A 19,109-nucleotide genomic window follows, 5' to 3' on the forward strand; every position below is an offset into this window, starting at 1 on the left:
GGATTAGACATCAGCCCTCATCCTACTGAGCAAATTTTAGTGGAGCCCTCATCCTACTGAGCCAGTGGAGTAAGGAAATTTGGGGGAGTTCTTCAGTTACATAGCTGATGTTTCTCCATCTACGTGCAGCACCCAATGACACTATTAATAAACATGAGCAAAATATAGATATTTCTTTATCACAGACTTTTTTATCCGACCCAATGAGCTAATTCACAAGGCACAAAAAGCCAAAAAATAAACACAACAGATTTTATGAGTTTAAAGGGATACTGTCATGGGAAAAAATTTTTTCCCATGACAGTGTCCCTTTAAAATATTTCCTACTCCTCACAAAAATAATTTCCTAAGGGGTTTTCCAAAGGGATTTCTGTACAACAGAAAAACCCCACATTTAGACCCACACACATCTGGTTCATAGTGATGTCATTGTTGCCAGGGAATTTGAGAATTTTTGGGATTCTATATATAAATGACATGAAGCAACAATAGAGCTCTAGGTAAAGGTTACTAGTGTGCTTCTATCTGGACCAACGCCCAGAAAGCAAGTTTATTACTAAGTAGATTTAATTTGGTATTTATCCAAGAGGAGTAGGTGGGGTCATTAATTCCATTTCTTCCTCACATCCTGAGTAGGAAAATAATAAACAAGTTTCAGATATTTATGTGTCAAATGTGATATCTGTACCCCAGGGATAATCTGCCTCCCCACAGCACATCTACTTGAATTACTTGAATAGATTAACTGAAGACAATGGGAGTGCCGAAAAGTACATTAATGCTAGAGATGTTTTGGGAAAGAGATTTGCTACAGAAATTTTGCTTGCACAAAGAAGTAACAGATATGGGACCTGTTATCCAGAATGCTGGCGACCTGGGGTTTTCTGGATAATGGATCTTTCCATAATTTGGATCTTCATACCTTAAGTCTACTAGAAAATCATTTAAAAATTAAATAAACCCAACAGGATTGTTTTACCTCCAATGAGGCTTAATTATATCTTAGTTTGTATCTAGTACGAGGTACTGTTTTATTATTACAGAGAAATCATTTTTAAATATTTGGATTATTTGGATAAAATGGAGTCTATGAGAGACGGTTCTCCCATAATTCAAAGCTTTCTGAATAACGGGTTTCCGGATCCCATACCTGTATAACTTTGTATTTTCTCTCCAACCATTTATCGGTATATACTGCAGGTATTCAGCAGCTTTAGAAACCCATTAGTATTAGGAAGGGCAAATCATTTTTTATAGCTGTTAACTCACTCCTGTTCAGCTTGCTTAATAGGCACAAATACCCAATATAATGCACAATGAATAAGATGGAAAATTGGAATTAAGGTCAGATTTTCATAATCTTTTCCACAACAATCACTGAAATAATGTTCTCCCACTTCAAAATTGAAGGATATTAAACGTGGTATTGTCCACAATAAAGAATTAGTAAATTGTGTCTTCCATGGTCAGACAATCTCAAAAAATGGGATGTTTTTTCTCCATTAAAGAAATCAAAAGGTAGTAAAATTTAATACATTTATTAGGACATTACAAATGAACGCCTACCGCGTTTCGTGCCTGTTGGGGCACTTACTTAAAAGGCTATAAGTAAGTCCCCCAACAGACACGAAACGCGTTAAGCGTTCATTTGTAATGTCCTAATAAATGTATTTGTAAATTTTACTACCTTTTGATTTCTTTTTTGGAGATAAAACTCACAATTTTTGAGGTTATTCACATATTTGCACCTTTCGACTGAGGTGAACTGTGAGTATATCCTTCGTTCTTAGATTTTTTGTTATTTTATTAGATTTATTATACTCTGGTAGTGTTAAGAAACATCTTCCAGCACCATTCCTGTTTATTGTCTTTTATGGTCAAGACATGAATTCGTATAGCCTTACATGTGCCAGTCTGTAATAACCATTTATAAACAGTATTCTCTTGTATATTTGCTGCTGAATTATTTAGATATAATTTACTTGTAGTATTTTCAAAAATAACATTGGCATATTGGAATATTGGCATTGCTTTTACTTATTTTGGAATATCTGAAGCATCAGTTGATACAGTATTTCTTTCATTTAAAGAAGGAGATGTGTCTTCTGGGAATCATGCCGAAGCCTCCACCAATGAAAGTGACTATACATCAAAGGAATCAAAAAGAAAAAGAAGTGAGTAATTGTCTTTACCTAAAAGAATTTTTGGATGAAATCCATGTTTCAGACAAGGAAGCATACTGTAATTAATGTATTCCCATAATTCACTCCACAAGTGCAAACATCTAGGCCTCTTGTGACACAGTAGTCAGAAATGTAAATTGATTTATTTGGCTAGAACATGTATCAACAAAAAAAAAGATATTGTCTAAAATAATTTTAATGGGAATTCATGATGCCTTTGTATAACGCTTAAAAATGAAGGCTTCCATTTGGAGCAATAGTTGTTCATGTATGCCACAAGCCCTTTGATTGGAGCCAAATCATGGCCCATTGGTGATTTCTTTTTCTGGAGAATGAATAAAACACTATTTATGTATTTTATGAACATTTTTATTAACTGTACAACAGTAGCATGAATGCATTACATATAGGCTAAAGAACTTTAATTAACAGATTACCTTTACAATTACAGAAGCCAGGCCAGTGATGACAAAGCGAAAAAGGATTAAACGAGGTAAGTTCTTGAGTGAGTACTGATAACAGTGAGACATATCATTTGTGCAAATTGGATATGTTTGCTTGCCTTTTGCTTCTTTGTGGATTACTGCTTTACTCCTTACACTTATTGCTTTGCTGCATACTCCAGACAGCACTGTATTTAGGACTTCACAATGCCCCCTACGTGCACAACGTATGATGTCACTTCCGCTGAGAAGTACAAGAAGGTTGCCTCTCCTAGCTAAACTGGCAGATTTGCCAACAAATATAACAAAAAAATGTGATTTGTTATATAGGCAACCTTTTTAAAGCTTCAGCCCTAGGCACACTGTCCTGACACATTTTGCCAAATATTGAAATTTAGTCAAAGTTTTTTAGCATATCATTAAAAAAAAACAAAGACCCAAGCTAGGCGTTATGTGTTTCAGTTGTGTAAACCCTTATATATAAACATATATTTTGATACAGGCATTTTAAAATATGTTACTTTATTAGGTAGCGGTGGTTGATTCCTAAATTCAAACGATATAATACAAAAATATATAGTTATAATGATAGTTACCTGAAAAAATGACTCAACTGACATAATTAATGATCCACAAAGTGAAGGATTTAACATTTAGTATTTATGATCTTTTACAGCAACACCAACAGTCCCTCAGTGTATGGAGGCAACAGAAGTGCAGCATAGCCCAGTATCAAAAACTTTCAGTCCACCGGGAGGATCAGTTTTGTCTTCAGGTACGTCAAAGAAGTATATCTTATAATAGAAGCCAGCGTTTAGTTATTTGGGATCTAAAACCCCAATTCATAGGGTTGCTGTGCGATTTCCAAACACCAACAGTCCTATGCCACAAGAAATAGCTTTAATTATTATTTTCTGCATCTGAAAACCTAGGTTTTTAGCAAAGAATGGCAGGCCCACTAGAAGATTGGTGGGGCAACCATCTTATTTCTCATCATGTCTTAGTAACTCATAGAGTTAGCACATGTATCATCATGTTGCAGCAGGGCCATGTTTATGTACACAGTCACTTCAGGGAGAAAGTCTACAATAAACATGGAATTCTCCACACTCAGCTGCTTCCCCTTCACCTAAATGGGAAATAGAGTGATAAACACTGACGATAAGATCCTTTGGGTTTTCTCAAGTGATGCCTACGTAAGTCAGTGTGTGCCACAACTTGCACCTTTCCCCTTTAAAAAGGGGACCTGTCAGTCACCCAAAAAAATTATTCATAATCCTATTTTATCACTTTAATCAAGCAAAATGAACTTAAATTACACTATATAAATTATTTGAATCTTGTTTCTATCAGTCTGGGAATTCATAATTATAGCAAGCAGACAGCAGCCATTTTGTGGACACTGTTATTAAGACAAGCCTTGCGTCATCACTGGACATTGGTATGTCAGCCTTGAGGTTCCAAAGACAAAAGCCACTATATGTATAACAACTGACAATATTTACAGTAATGGGGGTATGCTGTAGCTTTCAAGTATTGTCTGTAGTCATACAGGATTCAGAAACATACATATATATGGATTTGTCTATGCATTTGCAAAATTGCCAGTATGGACACAATATTTTGCTACATCTGGTTGTTGTGAAATAATAACACTTTCCTTTAACTCCCTGTAGTACCTATAATCCAGGTTGGAAACTGTGTGAATGTGGAACCTGGTACTATTCTTGGTAATTTCTTACCTGGATTCACATCCCAGCACATCATCAGTTTGCCTCCTGGAGCAAACATCATTTTCTACACAGGTTGGTGGAACTCTCAACTTTTATTTTGATTGAAAACACAATAATATAAAATATCAGGAAACAAGAGATGTCACAACACTGATATTGTTGTTAATCAAATCTGTGATGTTAGATTCAGCTATAACAATCTTATTAGACAATAAAATCGAAATAATAGGGTGTATATACCTTATTAGACAACACATTCTGGCTCCTTTGGATCCATATTGAAAATAGTTGAAAACACACATGAAACTAAATCGTTTTGATGCATGCCAATAAATAATGGTATTTTGGTTTTTAGCACCTTCAGCAGTGTCCCCGCCATTGCAAACTCAACCTGTACCTCCAGTTTCAACAGTTACTATGTCAGGTAAGCATTATAAGGATGTACTGTATTGTTGTTCAGGCTCATGACTCTATAGGTATTCCGTAAAATATGGACGCACTGCTAATTCATGGTTGACTGTGTTCTGTTATAGAAATCCCAACAGTTCCTACAAGCATCCCTTGTTCCCCCGACAAGAACTGTTCCTTTAGTCCATTTACTCCTGCAGCAACTGATTTACCAAATTCCCCTGAAGCAACAGCCATGAGTCAGTACCCTCTGAAAGGTAATTACCTCTTTATTATATTATGTTTTTTGGTAGGGGGGAAAACTTTTAAAAAATAAAACTGATGGTCTGCTGTAACATTTCAGTATTTCATGCACATTGGGTTCTGGTTTGAGTTAAGGAAATACATTTCTTCTCTAAGCTCTTATCATTTTTACTTGCAAAGTTTAAAGGCAGGGGAATAAAAATAGCCTAGTGGGAGTAACATTAATAGAAAATCGCTGCAAATACCCTACAAAGGAAGTTGAAGGGGTTTTTCCAAACAGTCTTTTGATAACAGTTTGTTAAACTCAAGTGATAATGATGCAGTTTGTGGCTTTGTTAAAAATTGCCACAATATACATTCACACTGCTAACCACTTATAAAATAGAATACAGCTGTTTTTTGTGTCCTTTATATTTGGTTATGTTGAACAGCAGTTCATTGGATTATATAAGGACATTTTATTATGTCCAGTGCCGCTGGTTACTAGACATTTCAACCAACCTTGTGTGTAGGATATGTGAGCTTGTCTCTCTTTTCCTCAGCATCTGACTGGCTGAAGTCAGGTCTTCAGAGTAATAACTGTCCTAAAGGAGTTTTATGACAAAGCTTCTTCAGCTCTGTTTGCCTTCGTTTAAATTTATTTGATTTGGTTATAAGCTTTTTTTGGGATTTGTAAATCAGTTATTTTTCTGTTTTTCTTAAAGAAAATGAAACTCTTACCCCGCAGTCATTAGCACCTATGGAGAATTCTTATGCAGAGAAAGAAAAAAATAGTAAGTTGTAATCTGCTGTTCTTTCCCAACCACTGTGCATAAATACTACAGTATAGCTTGAAGACTGAGTTAATTTAGATTGTTTTATTTCCCTACTAGTGCCAAAAAAATTTAATACAAAAACGAAATACTGTAATCAACTAAATATGTACTATTTTTTGTTAGGTCTACTCTGAATTGTCTACAAATACATATATTAAAATATATACATGTATGGGACCTGTAATCTACAATTCTAAGGACCTGGTGTTTTTCTGTAATTTGGATCTCCAGGCCTTAACTCTACTAAAACATTATTGAAAAATTAAATATACCCAATACACTTGTTCTGCCTCCAATAAAAATGATATGTTTGTTGGGATCAAGGATACTGTTTTATTATTACAGAGACAAATTAAATCCTTTTAAAAAATGTGAATTATTTGATTAAAATGGAATCTATGGCAGATGGCCTTCCTATAATTTGTAGCTTTCTGGATAACAGGTTTCTCTAGAACAGATCCCATACCTGTATTTATATACATGTGTGCATTATATGCATATGGACACCTTCCTTAAACATAAAAGTGTTTCAGGTTATAATAAAATAACTTTTTTACTACCTTATTAATAAACTTGATAGACAATTAACTGTACCTTCCCCAACATTAACATTATTATGCAATTGGTTTAGTATTAAAAATATAGGAAGGGTTGAAGCATCTTGCCCATCATGAAAGATCTTGCCTATACAGTCTGATCATCTGACCTGCAGTCATACAAGTGATTGGACATATTGTACAACGTACTAATCCAATCACTTGTCATGATGCAATATTGTATTTTATGTAATCAGGAGAAGTATATCCTTAAAACTTCCCATTGGCCTGAAAGTACCAAACTACCTTGATCTAAGCACCTGACAATATCATGAATCTTTCAGTTCTCGTGTTTTATAACATATTTCTTGCATTTCAGAATATGTGGACTTGTTTAAAGCTGCGTTGACAGAGAAGTACAAGAACTACTTGGCCTTGGATAAAGATTTACTGTACACTGACATTGCACTTGTAAAAAGCAAGATTGACTCCAAGGTTGGGAAAGTTACTTGTAAAACAGGGGAGAAGGAACTTGTGATTTATGATTTAGATGAGCGGGAAAAAGAAGCAATGGACCCTTTCAGTCTTTTTGCAGATAAAGAAAGGAAAGAAATGGAGACAAGAATAATTGCACTGCTGGGACAATCAGGAATGGGGAAAAGTGTCCTTGTTAAAAAAATTTGCCAAGACTGGTCCAATGGGAAATATTCACAGTTCAGTCTGGTGATCTTCTTTGAATGGAGTGTACTTGCTTCTTGTAAAAAGCAATGCAGCTTGAAAGACTTGCTTTTTGAATTGTCTTCCTGCCCGCAAGAAAGGAATGTTGAAATCTACCAGTATATACTGAGAAATCCGGAGAAAGTCCTGCTTATCTTTGATGGAGTTGATGAGTTTCATGACTCAGAGGGTCTGATGCAGGCTTCTTTCACTGCATCCCCTACAAAAACCCATAAAATAAAGGAATTATTCACTGGCCTTTTCCAAAAGAAGCTGCTGCGAGGGTGCACCATGCTTATCACTGCAAGACCAAGAGATAAATTTAACCAGTACCTAACTAAGGTGGACCAGATTGTAGAAATGACTGGATTTTCTCAGCAACAGGTGGAATGGTACATCAAGGAATACTTTAAGAGGCTTCCAGATTTTACTAACGTGCTAAAATGGATGCAAGAACATGAATATATATTTAGATATTGTTATATCCCCTTTATGTGTAGGATAATGTGTCTGTTTGCTGAAACTAATTTTAAGGTTGAGACAGTGGAATCTCATTCTTCTTTAGCAGAATTTATGTTGACTGTACTGCAGAAAAACCAAGAGATTGCAGACTCAGGTTCGTCTAATGAGCACTCCAACAAAGAAGATGAAATAAATTCGGCTAACGGAGTTAATGGCAAACCTGAACTTCAAGCAAAAAAAACCCACAATATAAACAATGGAAACTCACTGGTTCAGCACTTTCAGACGGCCCAAAGTCTCATGGAACATATAACAGATAAGCATTTTGTCAGGTATGTTTCACTGGAGCCCAAAAAGAAACGAAATCATGAAAATTGCTCTGATATGGTACGAAGGTACTTGGTTGGTCTTTTATTTGGCAAAAATACAAAAACTGATCTGCTGAAAATCATTGTCAAAAAACAAAAGAAAGCTACTGACTACTTCAAGACAATACAGCCTGAAGCACTTTGTCCACAAAGACTACTTGAACTCTGTCACTGTGTCTACGAGACACATGACACTAGCCTCAGCCAACACACAGCTGAGAAATTTAGTGATGAACTTTCATTTGCGGGCACCAGACTTACACCCCCAGATGTATATGTCTTAAAATGCCTCTTGAAACATTCAGACAGAAAAATATCCTTGAACCTGAGGAGAACAGGAATTGACCAACAAGGATTAAAGGAATTGGTGAAACTGAAAAAGATTAAGTCATTCAGGTTAGTTTAATACCTATTAGCAATAATATCATCTATTACATTAGAACCCGCATTTTAAGTTGTTCCCAGGGGACCAGAAAAAAATGGTGTAAAATCCAGGGAAATGTATTATGCATAATATATAGGTGGGACCGCAAAACAACAAAGTAAAATGAGGGAAAACTTAAAATCAGGGGATTTAAAATTGAGGTTTCACTGTATGTAAGGTGGACTGTTGTTTTGCATTATTTTGTTATAATATGTGTTAGGGATGCACCGAATCCAGGATTTGGTTCGGGATTCAGCCTTTTTCAGCAGGATTCTGATTTGGCCGAATCCTAATTTGCATATGCAAATTAGGGGTGGGAGGGAATCACATAACTTTTTGTCACAAAACAAGTAAAAAATGTTTTCCACTTCCCACCCCTAATTTGCATTTGCATATGCAAATTGGGATTCAGATTCGGTTCGGTATTCGGGTGAATCTTTTGCGAAGGATTTAGGGGCATGGCCGAATCCAAAATAGTGGATTCGATGCATCCCTAATATATGTTAAATAATTGCTTCTTGGCATCAGAAATCATTAAAAGAGAGAGTGATCATTGTTGGGTGAGGGGGACGTACTGCACATTTTACACCAAAAGTTTTCCCACCGGCGTAAGGAACCCCCTGGTCCCTCTGTTCCGACACCTACGATATTAGTTATATATTATAATTATAATATAAAAGATATATAATGTATATCCTACTTATCTTGAGATTTGGTAACTTCCATATTTCTGAACAGACTTTAAAGGACGCTGTAAGCCTAATACATAGGGGGGGGACAAATATGTTAGGCAGCCCCCAGTATCACCAGAACAGTTCTCATGTTTGGAAAAAAAACTGCGTTAGTATTTTGTATCAAGTATGCACAACGCTACCATCTTACCAGTGGAATAACTAGATGGCACTGGGCCCCAAAAAATGTGGGTTATTTAGGAAGTAATAATGTGACCCAGGAAATGGGGAATTACCAGTGTCAGACTGGAGCCTTGGTGGACCACAGGGGCTGCAAACGAAGGGCCCTCCTCACATTCCTTGTGGGCCCCCTCCTGACATCTGATTCCCTGGCCCGTGGCGCACGAATACACGGACACGGCGCAATGCGCTTGCATGCACGGACACCGCGCGCAGTTTTATTTCTTTATGGGGAAGCCGAGGGGAGCAAGTCTGGGCCCATGTCACTGGGAATTACTTAAGGGGTAGATAAAGTAAATGGGGATACATTTATCCATCCCCTACACCTATATTTCAGTAACTTTTGAAACCATCACACAGAAAGGTTAGGCCTTTTACTATCAGCTTTCATTGGAGGCAGGACTACAAATTATAATGTATATCTGCTCTTGGATCTGGCAGTCAGCAAGTGTGAGAGTTATTTGGTTGAAAATGTTAGTAGCACAATCTCCATAATCCATTTTTAATCAGTTTATTCGGCATTGTGTGGGCAGGTAAGCAAATAAAAGTCACATTATCTGCATCAGGTCTAGTAACCCATAACAACCAGTCATATTTGCTTTCAACCAGGTCACCTGTACTTCCTGATCTTCCTGTTCTTTAACAAAAGTTTCTTTGTCTTTTCAACAGCCTCCAGTTATGTACCCACACCCCTTGGTTTTCCCTTTATCATAATCTTCATTTAATAATTCTTGCCAAGAACAGTTACAACATTTCCTAAAAGTGTGGCGAATAAATAACTATGAAAAACAAAAGTGTTTAGTAACATAGGTCTTCTTACTTTTAAACTTTTTGTTTTGGGTTTTGCAGTTCTCATATTACTTGTGTCTCCCTGCACAAACTGACTGAAACAGGAAGTGGTTGTATTTATTTTATTTGTCTGCGTTGGGAGATTTGAATTCGCACTTAGTCTTAAAATTAGTATAATTTCTTGAACCGTAGATTACGCAGGAAGTACTAACACAGGAAATCAATATATATAAATCACACTGAAATTGAATAAAACACCTGCAAATCTAGCCACCCAAAGCAAGCTCCAACACCAGTGCCCAACACTCATTTAAATGCCCTTTTATGATATCTATCTAATTAATTCTAACAAATGCTATCAAAGGGTAACAATTCACATCCAGGGCACACATAACAATGGGGTTGTTAAAGATAATTTACCTACAAAACAGCAAATCCATCAGGTTATTATAGTCAGATAGAGAAATTAGCCAGTTGATAGAGCATTTAGATTATATAAAGAGAAAGGGAAAATTTTCCAGCATGGCATTTTGATTATACCCTGGAAATAAGGGCCATTTTTTTTTAAAATAACATTTATAGCACAATAGTACATAGAATATTACAACAATATAATATAATTGGCATGAGACCCTGCCTAGTTAGCTATTTGTAATAGCATAATACCATATATCTGTTTATTTATTATGTTTTTTTCTAATAAGCTTTCTGTTCCCTGTTCCAGGGCATCTCTCAGTGACACAGTCAGACTCTGGAAGACTTTACAAAGTGAGAATAACCTCAGACTCTTAAAGCTGTCTGTTATGAAGTTCAGAATCGATCCATTCACGGCAGAAAGCATGAAAGACATCGTCGATCTCACAGCCGTTGTCAACATCCAGAATGAAATTTGCAGTTGGTGAGTCTTTTTGCAGTTCATGTGTTTAAATATGTTACATTTTCAATATCAGGTGGTCCCATGGTGTATTATTGGCACATGTCATTTAAAGTAATATCCATACTGTTAATTCCTCCTGATTTACCTACTGTTAATTAGTATCACACTTATCGACATTTGTTGCAGATACTCTTAGGAAGAATGTACTTACAGTTTTTTTTAATATTCTAGATGGTAAACTCTTTTGAGCAGGATCCTCTTTTTAATTTGTTGTATTTATGTATGTAACCTGTATTATACTTAATCATAATAATAATAATGAAAAAAATAAAATTATATATATATATATATAGATATATATATATCTATATATATGTGTGTGTAGTTACAGCAACATCATATATTTATGTAGGGATAGTCACTTTATTATCTTCTTTTCTGCTATTTTTACCTGCTCTTCTACCTTTTCTATTTTTCTATTTTCTATTTGTCTGTTGTTTTATTCTCCTTTCTCTCCTCCTTCTCACGCCTCCCCTTCTGTCCTTCAGTTTATCTTCAAGTCTTTTCTTCTTTGGTGAGCTTCTCTAACATGTTTTTCTTTATCCCAGTTTTTCCTCTTCTTTTTCTTTCTCTCATTCTTTCCTTAAAGGAGAAGGAAAGTCGTTAGGTACCCCCAAGTGATTATATTTTCTTACCTGAATCCCCTGGCCGGTGCTCCTATCAGCAGAAAACTGCTCTGGCCCCAGCGAGCACCATGGAGAGATCCTCTTTCGTCTTCTTCTTTCTTCAAATTTCCCAGGGCAGACGCATGCGCAGTAGAATGAAATAGCCGACTTTTTAGTTAAAGTTCAACTTGTCACTCTAATGCGCAAGCACAGCCGCTAGAAGCAAGAAGAAGCCGGAAGAAGATCGCTCCGTGGTGCACACTGGAATAACCCCGGGCCGGTTCAGTTTTCTGCTGATAGGAGCACTGGCCAGGGGTTTCAGGTAAGTCAATACAATCACTTGGGGGTGCCTAACATTTGGCACCCCCAAGTGTGAAATGACTTCTCCTTCTCCTTCACTACCACTTTCTTACAGTCTGACACATTTTCTCTTCACTTTCCACTTTATGCTTAATACTGTGCACCATCCATCACCCAGTACTCTTTTGATATTCCACATATTCTATATCTCCCTAAGCAGTTCAATGGTTTTCCCCATTCATCAGTCAGGAAAAAAACAGACACAGGTATCAATCTGCTTGGAGGAGTCAAGCGTTTTACTTTTCAGTGGGATGGTGCTCAGTGCTGCTCCTCAATAAATCATTGCTCCACAGTGTATATTGCATGCAGTGAGAGATTATTGAGACAAATGTTTTATGTACATGAATGGTTTCAGTACCAAAAAAACCTTGATACAGAAGTAGCTACCTGGTAAAAATGATTACGTTGGTAAATGTAACCCTTTTTCCCTCTTTTTAAGATTTGACAATTTTTTTTCTGTCCGTTCCTCTTCTGCTCTCCCTGTCATTCTTTCCTTCTCCCTTTTGCCCCAGCTCTCTCCCTTATGCTCTCCTCTGCTTCTCCCTTCCCCCTTGTTTTTTCCTTTTCTTTAACACATTTCTTTGACTACCTAAATACAGAAGACATTTTAAATATGTGTATGATTTATTAGGAACATTGTTTATCTTATGAAAACTCCACGGCAGTATATGGAAAAGTCTTGAATTAGGAGATACATTTCTAAGTGAATTGAACCTGGCCCACTTTGTTTATAGAATTCCAAAGTACTAGTTACAATGATTCTTTTTTTTTCTTCACTTTCATTTTTAAGCTTTATATTCGGAATCATTTTCCATTAACATATTGCTGACTCAATTACGTCAGTTTTCATTTTGGATTTACTTTATTCCTCTTTTTTGAGAAAAGTGTCATCACATTTTATCTTTACATTCATAGGTAATAAAAAGCTTGGGTTATTTTTCACCATTGGTATGTCACACTTTGCAAACAATTAAAAATACCAACTTATAGAACACGAACAGTAGTGATGGGCGAATCTGTGCTGTTTCACTGAAATATTTGAGAATTTACAGCAAAATTCGGTTAACTGCGAAAAATTCGCAAAACACATTGAAGTCAATGGGCGTCAAAATTTTGACGTGATCGACAAATTTTATACAAGCGACTATTTGGTCCAAATGCATTAAAGTCTGAATAATTTTGCGCACCTCAATATAGAATCACAATTTTTTTTTGATGCGCAAGATTTTTTGGCTGCGAATTTGTGTCTTGCAAATTTTTTCGCCCATCACTAACGAGCAGCTTTTTTAAGTGACAGTTTTGTGTCTCTGAATGACGCTTTAGGTGGCCCTTACCAGTACAGTGCAGATCCTTTAGTGTGGGGAGCTGCAGATTTACCCACTGTTAGTAAATGTGCCCCATTTGGTTGCAGAAATGATGTCTCCTCCAGTGCTGTCCTGCTTTGAATCCTATACCCTAATGATGTTTGTAGAGTTGTTTGTAGATGTTCTGTTATTTTTTATTTCTTACTATTATTTATTATTATGTAAAGTACAACCAACACAACAATTACTGATGTGTATGGAGGTGCACTGCTTTTATTGTTTTGCTTTTCTTGCAGCCTTCAAGAATCAACAGATGGGATCAATGAAATCCCTGCCATCAAAACAATTAAAAAGATTATATTTAGGTAAGACTAGATTCGTCTCAGTTATTTTATTTTTTTAAATGTCTGCATGGCGATAACAAATAAACTCCTCCTTATCTCATATATTATGGCATAAATCTGGAAACCAGTTATCCAGAAAGCTCCAAATTACAGAAAGGTAATCTCTCAAATAGCGGCAATTAAAAAAAAACGTTCTAATCATTTTCTTTTTTCTCTGTAATAATAATACTGATAGTAATAATAACAATAAAACAGTACCTTGTACTTGATGGTAACTAAGTTACATGAATCCATATTGATGACAACACATTTATCTAATGTTTAAATGATTTACAGCAGACTCAAAGGAGAAACAAACCCATAACATAAAAAACCCTACCCCCCCCCTTCATACACCCCCTCCCTCCTCCCCTCCAGCCTAGGTGGTACCTGGGGCAAATGCCCCTAACTTTTTACTTACCCCTGAGTGCAGATTCTGTCCCCTGCAGTTCACTGCAGCCATGTTCTTTTCTTCGTTAAACTTTGGAAGCAGATCTTCGTTTTCAGCGGATGCGCAGTTGGAGTCGATGTCTGGACCCGAACAACTGCGCATGCACCGAAAGTCATGATAATTTCCAAAAATTTGGCTACCGTGAACTGCGGGGGGACAGTTAGGTCAAAACTGTCAAATTCGACTAGGGAATTGTCAAAACTAGATTCGAGTTTTTTTTAAAGAAATTCAAATTAGATTTTCGAGATTTATCATACTCCCTTTAAGAATTTGAATTTGACTATTCGCCACCTAAAACCTGCCAATTTTTTTTTCACTGTGAATCTGTGTCTGGCGAATTTATTCGCCCATCACTAACGAGCAGCTTTTTTTACGTGACAGTTTTGCGTCTCTGAAAACTGTCAAATTCGACTAGGGAATTGTCGAAACTAGATTTGAGTTTTTTTTAAAAAAAATCTAATTCGGTTTTCGAGATTTATCATACTCCCTTTAAGAATTCGAATTTGACTATTCGCCACTTAAAACCTGCCAAATTCACATATAATTCAATGGGACCAATTTGGAGATGGCTTTAGCCTTCCTGACATTCACGTTTTTTCAAGTATCAAGTTTGGTCAAATTCGATTCAAAATCAGTTAGAGTTTTCCAAATGAGTCTGAGTTTAAGATATTCAGTTTTTTTTCTTAAATAACCCCCCAGTCAAATTTGGAGTATATTCGAATTGAAGGGAGTTCACACGAATTCTAAATTCAACCCTTGATAAATGTGCCTCTAGATTTATGTTCCCTTGCACCTTACTAGTACTTGGTATTGTTCTTATCTGAACTCTCATCTGTTGAGCAAAATATGGGTGATGGGCCAGTGATGAAATTTGCTGTGCAGTTGGCTAATTACCTAAGCAGGGTGGTCTGTAGCCCCACAGATTGCTAAGAAAGAAATATAAACTTATATTTTGATATTCTGATCTCTAACATTTGGATTCTAGACTTGGGAAGAACCAAGGACAAAGTGGGTTCATGAAGCTTGTTGACATTCTTCCACAGCTGCCATCTCTCCAACATTTAGAGTAAGTAGTACTCTTAGTTTACAGTATCTGATTACATAACTAAGAAATATTGCTTGTCCTATTATCCACAACCTAATTGCTCTTTTGTAATTAAGGATCAGGCTTATGTCATTCAGTAATGTAAACCTGTACCTTGCCTGCATTACAGTATCTAGTAGTTATATGTTTAAACCGACTGTATTTGCTGAGTAATCTTGAAAAAGTTTCACTACTAATTGGATCACATTGCAGTTCATCTTCCTTGTCACTGCAGTTAAACTGAAGAAGCTGCCGGTATGGCTGGTGAAACACCCAGAAAGTCCAGTTTAGACTTATCACTACTAGATATTGTATATTGTGACCTGGATGAAAAACCTTTATAGACATGACTGCAATGGTGAATAGTCTATTGCATTAGATTTGACTCATGCACCTACTCTATGTAAAAAAGTGTATGTGAGAATACGTTTATTTTGTTTTATTTTTCTGTGCATCTTGCAGTTTACATTCTCTTATTGAGAATCACATCGGTGATAAAGCGGTTGCAAAGCTGGCTGAGAAATTCCCAGAAATGCTGTCCCTTGAAACACTGGAGTAAGTGTCTAGAAATGAGCTTTAATACTAAACCAATAAGTGCGGTACTGGGTATCACTATGATGGTGCTCTGTGCAAGTTCATTTGGATGTGAGAATCAGCAGATGCTATTTGTGAAACTAAAAAGTCATTTGAGTTAACTGTCAGTATAGGTTTAAGTTGGCCTTCATTAAACATAACATTTATGGAGAACAAAGATTACCCATAGATGCTACAAATGAATACTGCACATAAATACATAAAATCATTTTACTCCATCTGCAGAAAAATGTGTAAGCTCAAGTTAAATATGTTCAATTTGTGTTTGTTTTTCCTACAGTTTATCACAAAACAACATAACTGATGTTGGAGCAGCACAACTAGCTGCAGCCCTCCCTTCCTTGGGCTCCCTACACACACTTAGGTGAGTCAATGGGGGTTATTAAGTCCGATCTCAAGTCTCAATATTTTCTGCTACAAACTCTGATCAAATCCGCTTGGTTTTTTAAAGCTTATTTATTATTACATTTTCCCGGAAATTTGCTTTGTGGGAAAAAATCAGATTTTCACAATTATTTCGGATTTTTCATCAGATTTTCACAATTGTTTTGGATTTTTCACACGAAAACTCCGAAAACTTTGGGATATTGCAAGAAACCCAGCGCACATCAAAAAATCATTGGGACTTCTCCCATTGACTTATATGCAACCTTGACAGGTCTGAGAGGCTGGATTTTCAGATTCTGACTTTTCCATCTTCTGGGTTTAATAAATTGCAGAAAATTCATGATTTTTTAATCATGAATTTAAAATTTAAAAAAATAATAAATATAAAATTTAAAAGTTATATAAAAAAATTTTTTGGAATTTATTAAACCCTGAGGATGGAAAAGTCAGAATCTGAGTTTAGTAAATAACCCCCAATGTGTTCTGCATAACATGGGGACCTTCCCCATAGACTAACATTGACTTCGGTAGGTTTTAGGTGGCGAACTAGGGGGTCGAAGTTTTTTTTTAAAGAGACAGTACTTCGACTATCGAATGGTCGAATAGTCGAATGATTTTTAGTTTAAACGTTCGATTCATAGTCGTAGACGAAGGTCGAAGTAGCCACAAAAAACATTCGAAATTCGAAGTTTTTTTTATTCTATTCCTTCACTCGAACTAAGTAAATGGGCCCCTTAATGTTATATGTAGTCACAGAAATGGTTTAAACTAAAATAATTTTTTTAATTTTCAGTTTATTCAACAACTTCATCCAGGATGAAGGAGCCAAGAAATTTGCTGAGATACTTCCTGAAATGTCTTCCCTGGAAAAGCTACAGTAAGTGTGCCATCACCTAAATATTAATACTGCTACTCTATAAGGGACTAAGGGGTGATGTTGACTATCACTACAGGACACCACAAATAATGACTGGGTCATACAAATGTGCATATATATATATATATATATATATATATATATATATATATATATATATATATATATATATATATATATATATATATATATATATATATATATAGTGTGCACAGTGGACCAGCAAACAGTTTTCCAAACAATTTTATTGAGTCATCACTCGTGTGTCCAACGTTTCGGCCTTTATCAAGGATAAGGTGCAAGTGAAAAAATTGTGATATATAGATATATATATATATACACAACCCCCTTCAAAAAAAGGCGCCAAAATGAAGTCATAGATCCCTTATTGATGCAACTGGTGAAAACATTTCATATAGTTAAACATGTAAAAAGCATTATACATTTCTCCCACTAGATGTCGCTCTATAACATAGTAGAATATTAGTGCAAAATTCAATGTGGAGTGCTAATCCCAGTGAAAATCGATACAAAACAATTGTTGCAAAAAAGTAATTAAAAACAGGATATATTTTGATACAAAAAAGTCAATCATTGCTTACTCCATTTCCTGCAGCGGCAGATACATAATATCATCACCTAAAAACAGAAATGAACAAGGTTTCTATTCACCTCTTGTAAACAATATACTTTCATACAATGAAACAAACTTTTAACCATCATTATTAAATTCATAGTTAATGTTCTGCCTATTGGAATAAGGGAAGATTACAAGAAGCAACTGAGAACCAATTGGCCATTTAGTCCCCTGGGCGCCATGCAATCCAACTCATGGATCCAGAATGCCTCCCTTCTTAGCAACATGTCTTAATCTCCCCCTCTTGATTATTTTGGGATCTGCTCGATGGGCATGCCCCTGAATGCTGCTGGACTGTGCTTGGCCTCTGGCCAATGCTTAGCCACTAGTTGGGAAATGTCCTGTTTTTTGCCTTTCCAGGGCTGCTCGAATGCTGGCCCTACGCGATTCGCTCTTTTAATTGTCTGATGGTTTTACCACAGTACAGAAGACCGCAGGGGCACTTGATGATATATATCACCATAGTAGTGTCACGTGTCATTCTCTGCCGAATGGCGTATCTCTATCCTTTATGCGGGTGCGTGAAGTATGTGCCCTTTATGTGCCACATATAACGTAACCCATACACTTGTACATCCCCGGTTGTTCTGTCAAGTGGTGCTGAACCTTGGGTTTTATGTACTTACTGGCCGGATCTGAAGGGCTTAAAATTTTTTTTTAATCTCTCCCTCTTTTGTAACTAAATTTTGGTCTTTCAGGCAATTTCTTAGACATAAATCCATCCGTATTTACAATCGGCCAGTGCTTAATTACACTGCCCTTAACCAGCATGCTATTTGGACCATACTGGCTAACATAATAAAGATCCTTCCTCTCTTTATTGATTCTGTCTGTAGCCTTTTTTGTTTCTTTATACAGTACTTCCTCTCGCTTAAGTGAGAGTGCCCAATTTTTAGTATTAAGCAGTAACTTTTCAGGGTACCCTCTCTCCAAAAATTTGTTGTGCATATTAGTCAAGTCCTCTTCTCTTTTGGTAATATCACTATCAATACTAACCACCAGGGCCGGAACTAGGGGTAGGCAGAGTAGGCACGTCCCTAGGGCGCAAAGCTGAGGGGGCATCAGGCATGTACCTGCTCTGTCGCCTACCCCGTGTCCGGTCCCATCTCTCCTCGACCGGCACTGGAATCATCCGCGTAAATGCGGTTCTGCGTATGCACGCACACATTTCGCGCATGCGCACTGGAGCGCACTTTCGCTCATGCGCACAGAGCCGGCGCCTTGGCCCGCCAGGCTGCCTAGGGCACCTGGCTGGGTTGGCCCGGCTCTGCTAACCACCCTCAACATCTGAGATTTCAGCAGTGAGTTTAACAGATGTCTGGGGTGGTTGCTATAATAGTGCACCAGTGTGTTTCTATCTGTCTGTGGGTTTTGTGTACCCCACACCACATAGTTAAAGAACCCTGGGATACTCAGGCACACCACTCACAAAATACACACCTCAAGACACACAGTCGT

The 19,109-nt window shown here is 36.7% G+C and overlaps 1 protein-coding gene across 2 annotated transcripts in view; it reads left to right on the forward strand.

Annotated features, from left to right (window-relative positions):
* The window catches only part of LOC108701883 (MHC class II transactivator-like), a 55,302-nt gene that overhangs the window by 29,845 nt on the left and 6,348 nt on the right, over window positions 1–19,109 (forward strand). For both annotated transcript variants that reach the window (XM_041576679.1, XM_041576680.1), the window contains 14 exons: window positions 2,091–2,174; window positions 2,635–2,676; window positions 3,303–3,401; window positions 4,303–4,431; window positions 4,715–4,783; window positions 4,893–5,024; window positions 5,715–5,783; window positions 6,741–8,304; window positions 10,757–10,930; window positions 13,535–13,603; window positions 15,058–15,138; window positions 15,619–15,711; window positions 16,031–16,114; window positions 16,931–17,014. In XM_041576679.1, the coding sequence (XP_041432613.1) occupies window positions 2,091–2,174; window positions 2,635–2,676; window positions 3,303–3,401; window positions 4,303–4,431; window positions 4,715–4,783; window positions 4,893–5,024; window positions 5,715–5,783; window positions 6,741–8,304; window positions 10,757–10,930; window positions 13,535–13,603; window positions 15,058–15,138; window positions 15,619–15,711; window positions 16,031–16,114; window positions 16,931–17,014 (2,773 nt within the window). The remainder of the gene's footprint in view (window positions 1–2,090; window positions 2,175–2,634; window positions 2,677–3,302; window positions 3,402–4,302; window positions 4,432–4,714; window positions 4,784–4,892; window positions 5,025–5,714; window positions 5,784–6,740; window positions 8,305–10,756; window positions 10,931–13,534; window positions 13,604–15,057; window positions 15,139–15,618; window positions 15,712–16,030; window positions 16,115–16,930; window positions 17,015–19,109) is intronic.

This window comes from Xenopus laevis, chromosome 9_10L (assembly GCF_017654675.1).
Source record: "Xenopus laevis strain J_2021 chromosome 9_10L, Xenopus_laevis_v10.1, whole genome shotgun sequence".
Classification (NCBI taxonomy): domain Eukaryota; kingdom Metazoa; phylum Chordata; class Amphibia; order Anura; family Pipidae; genus Xenopus; species Xenopus laevis.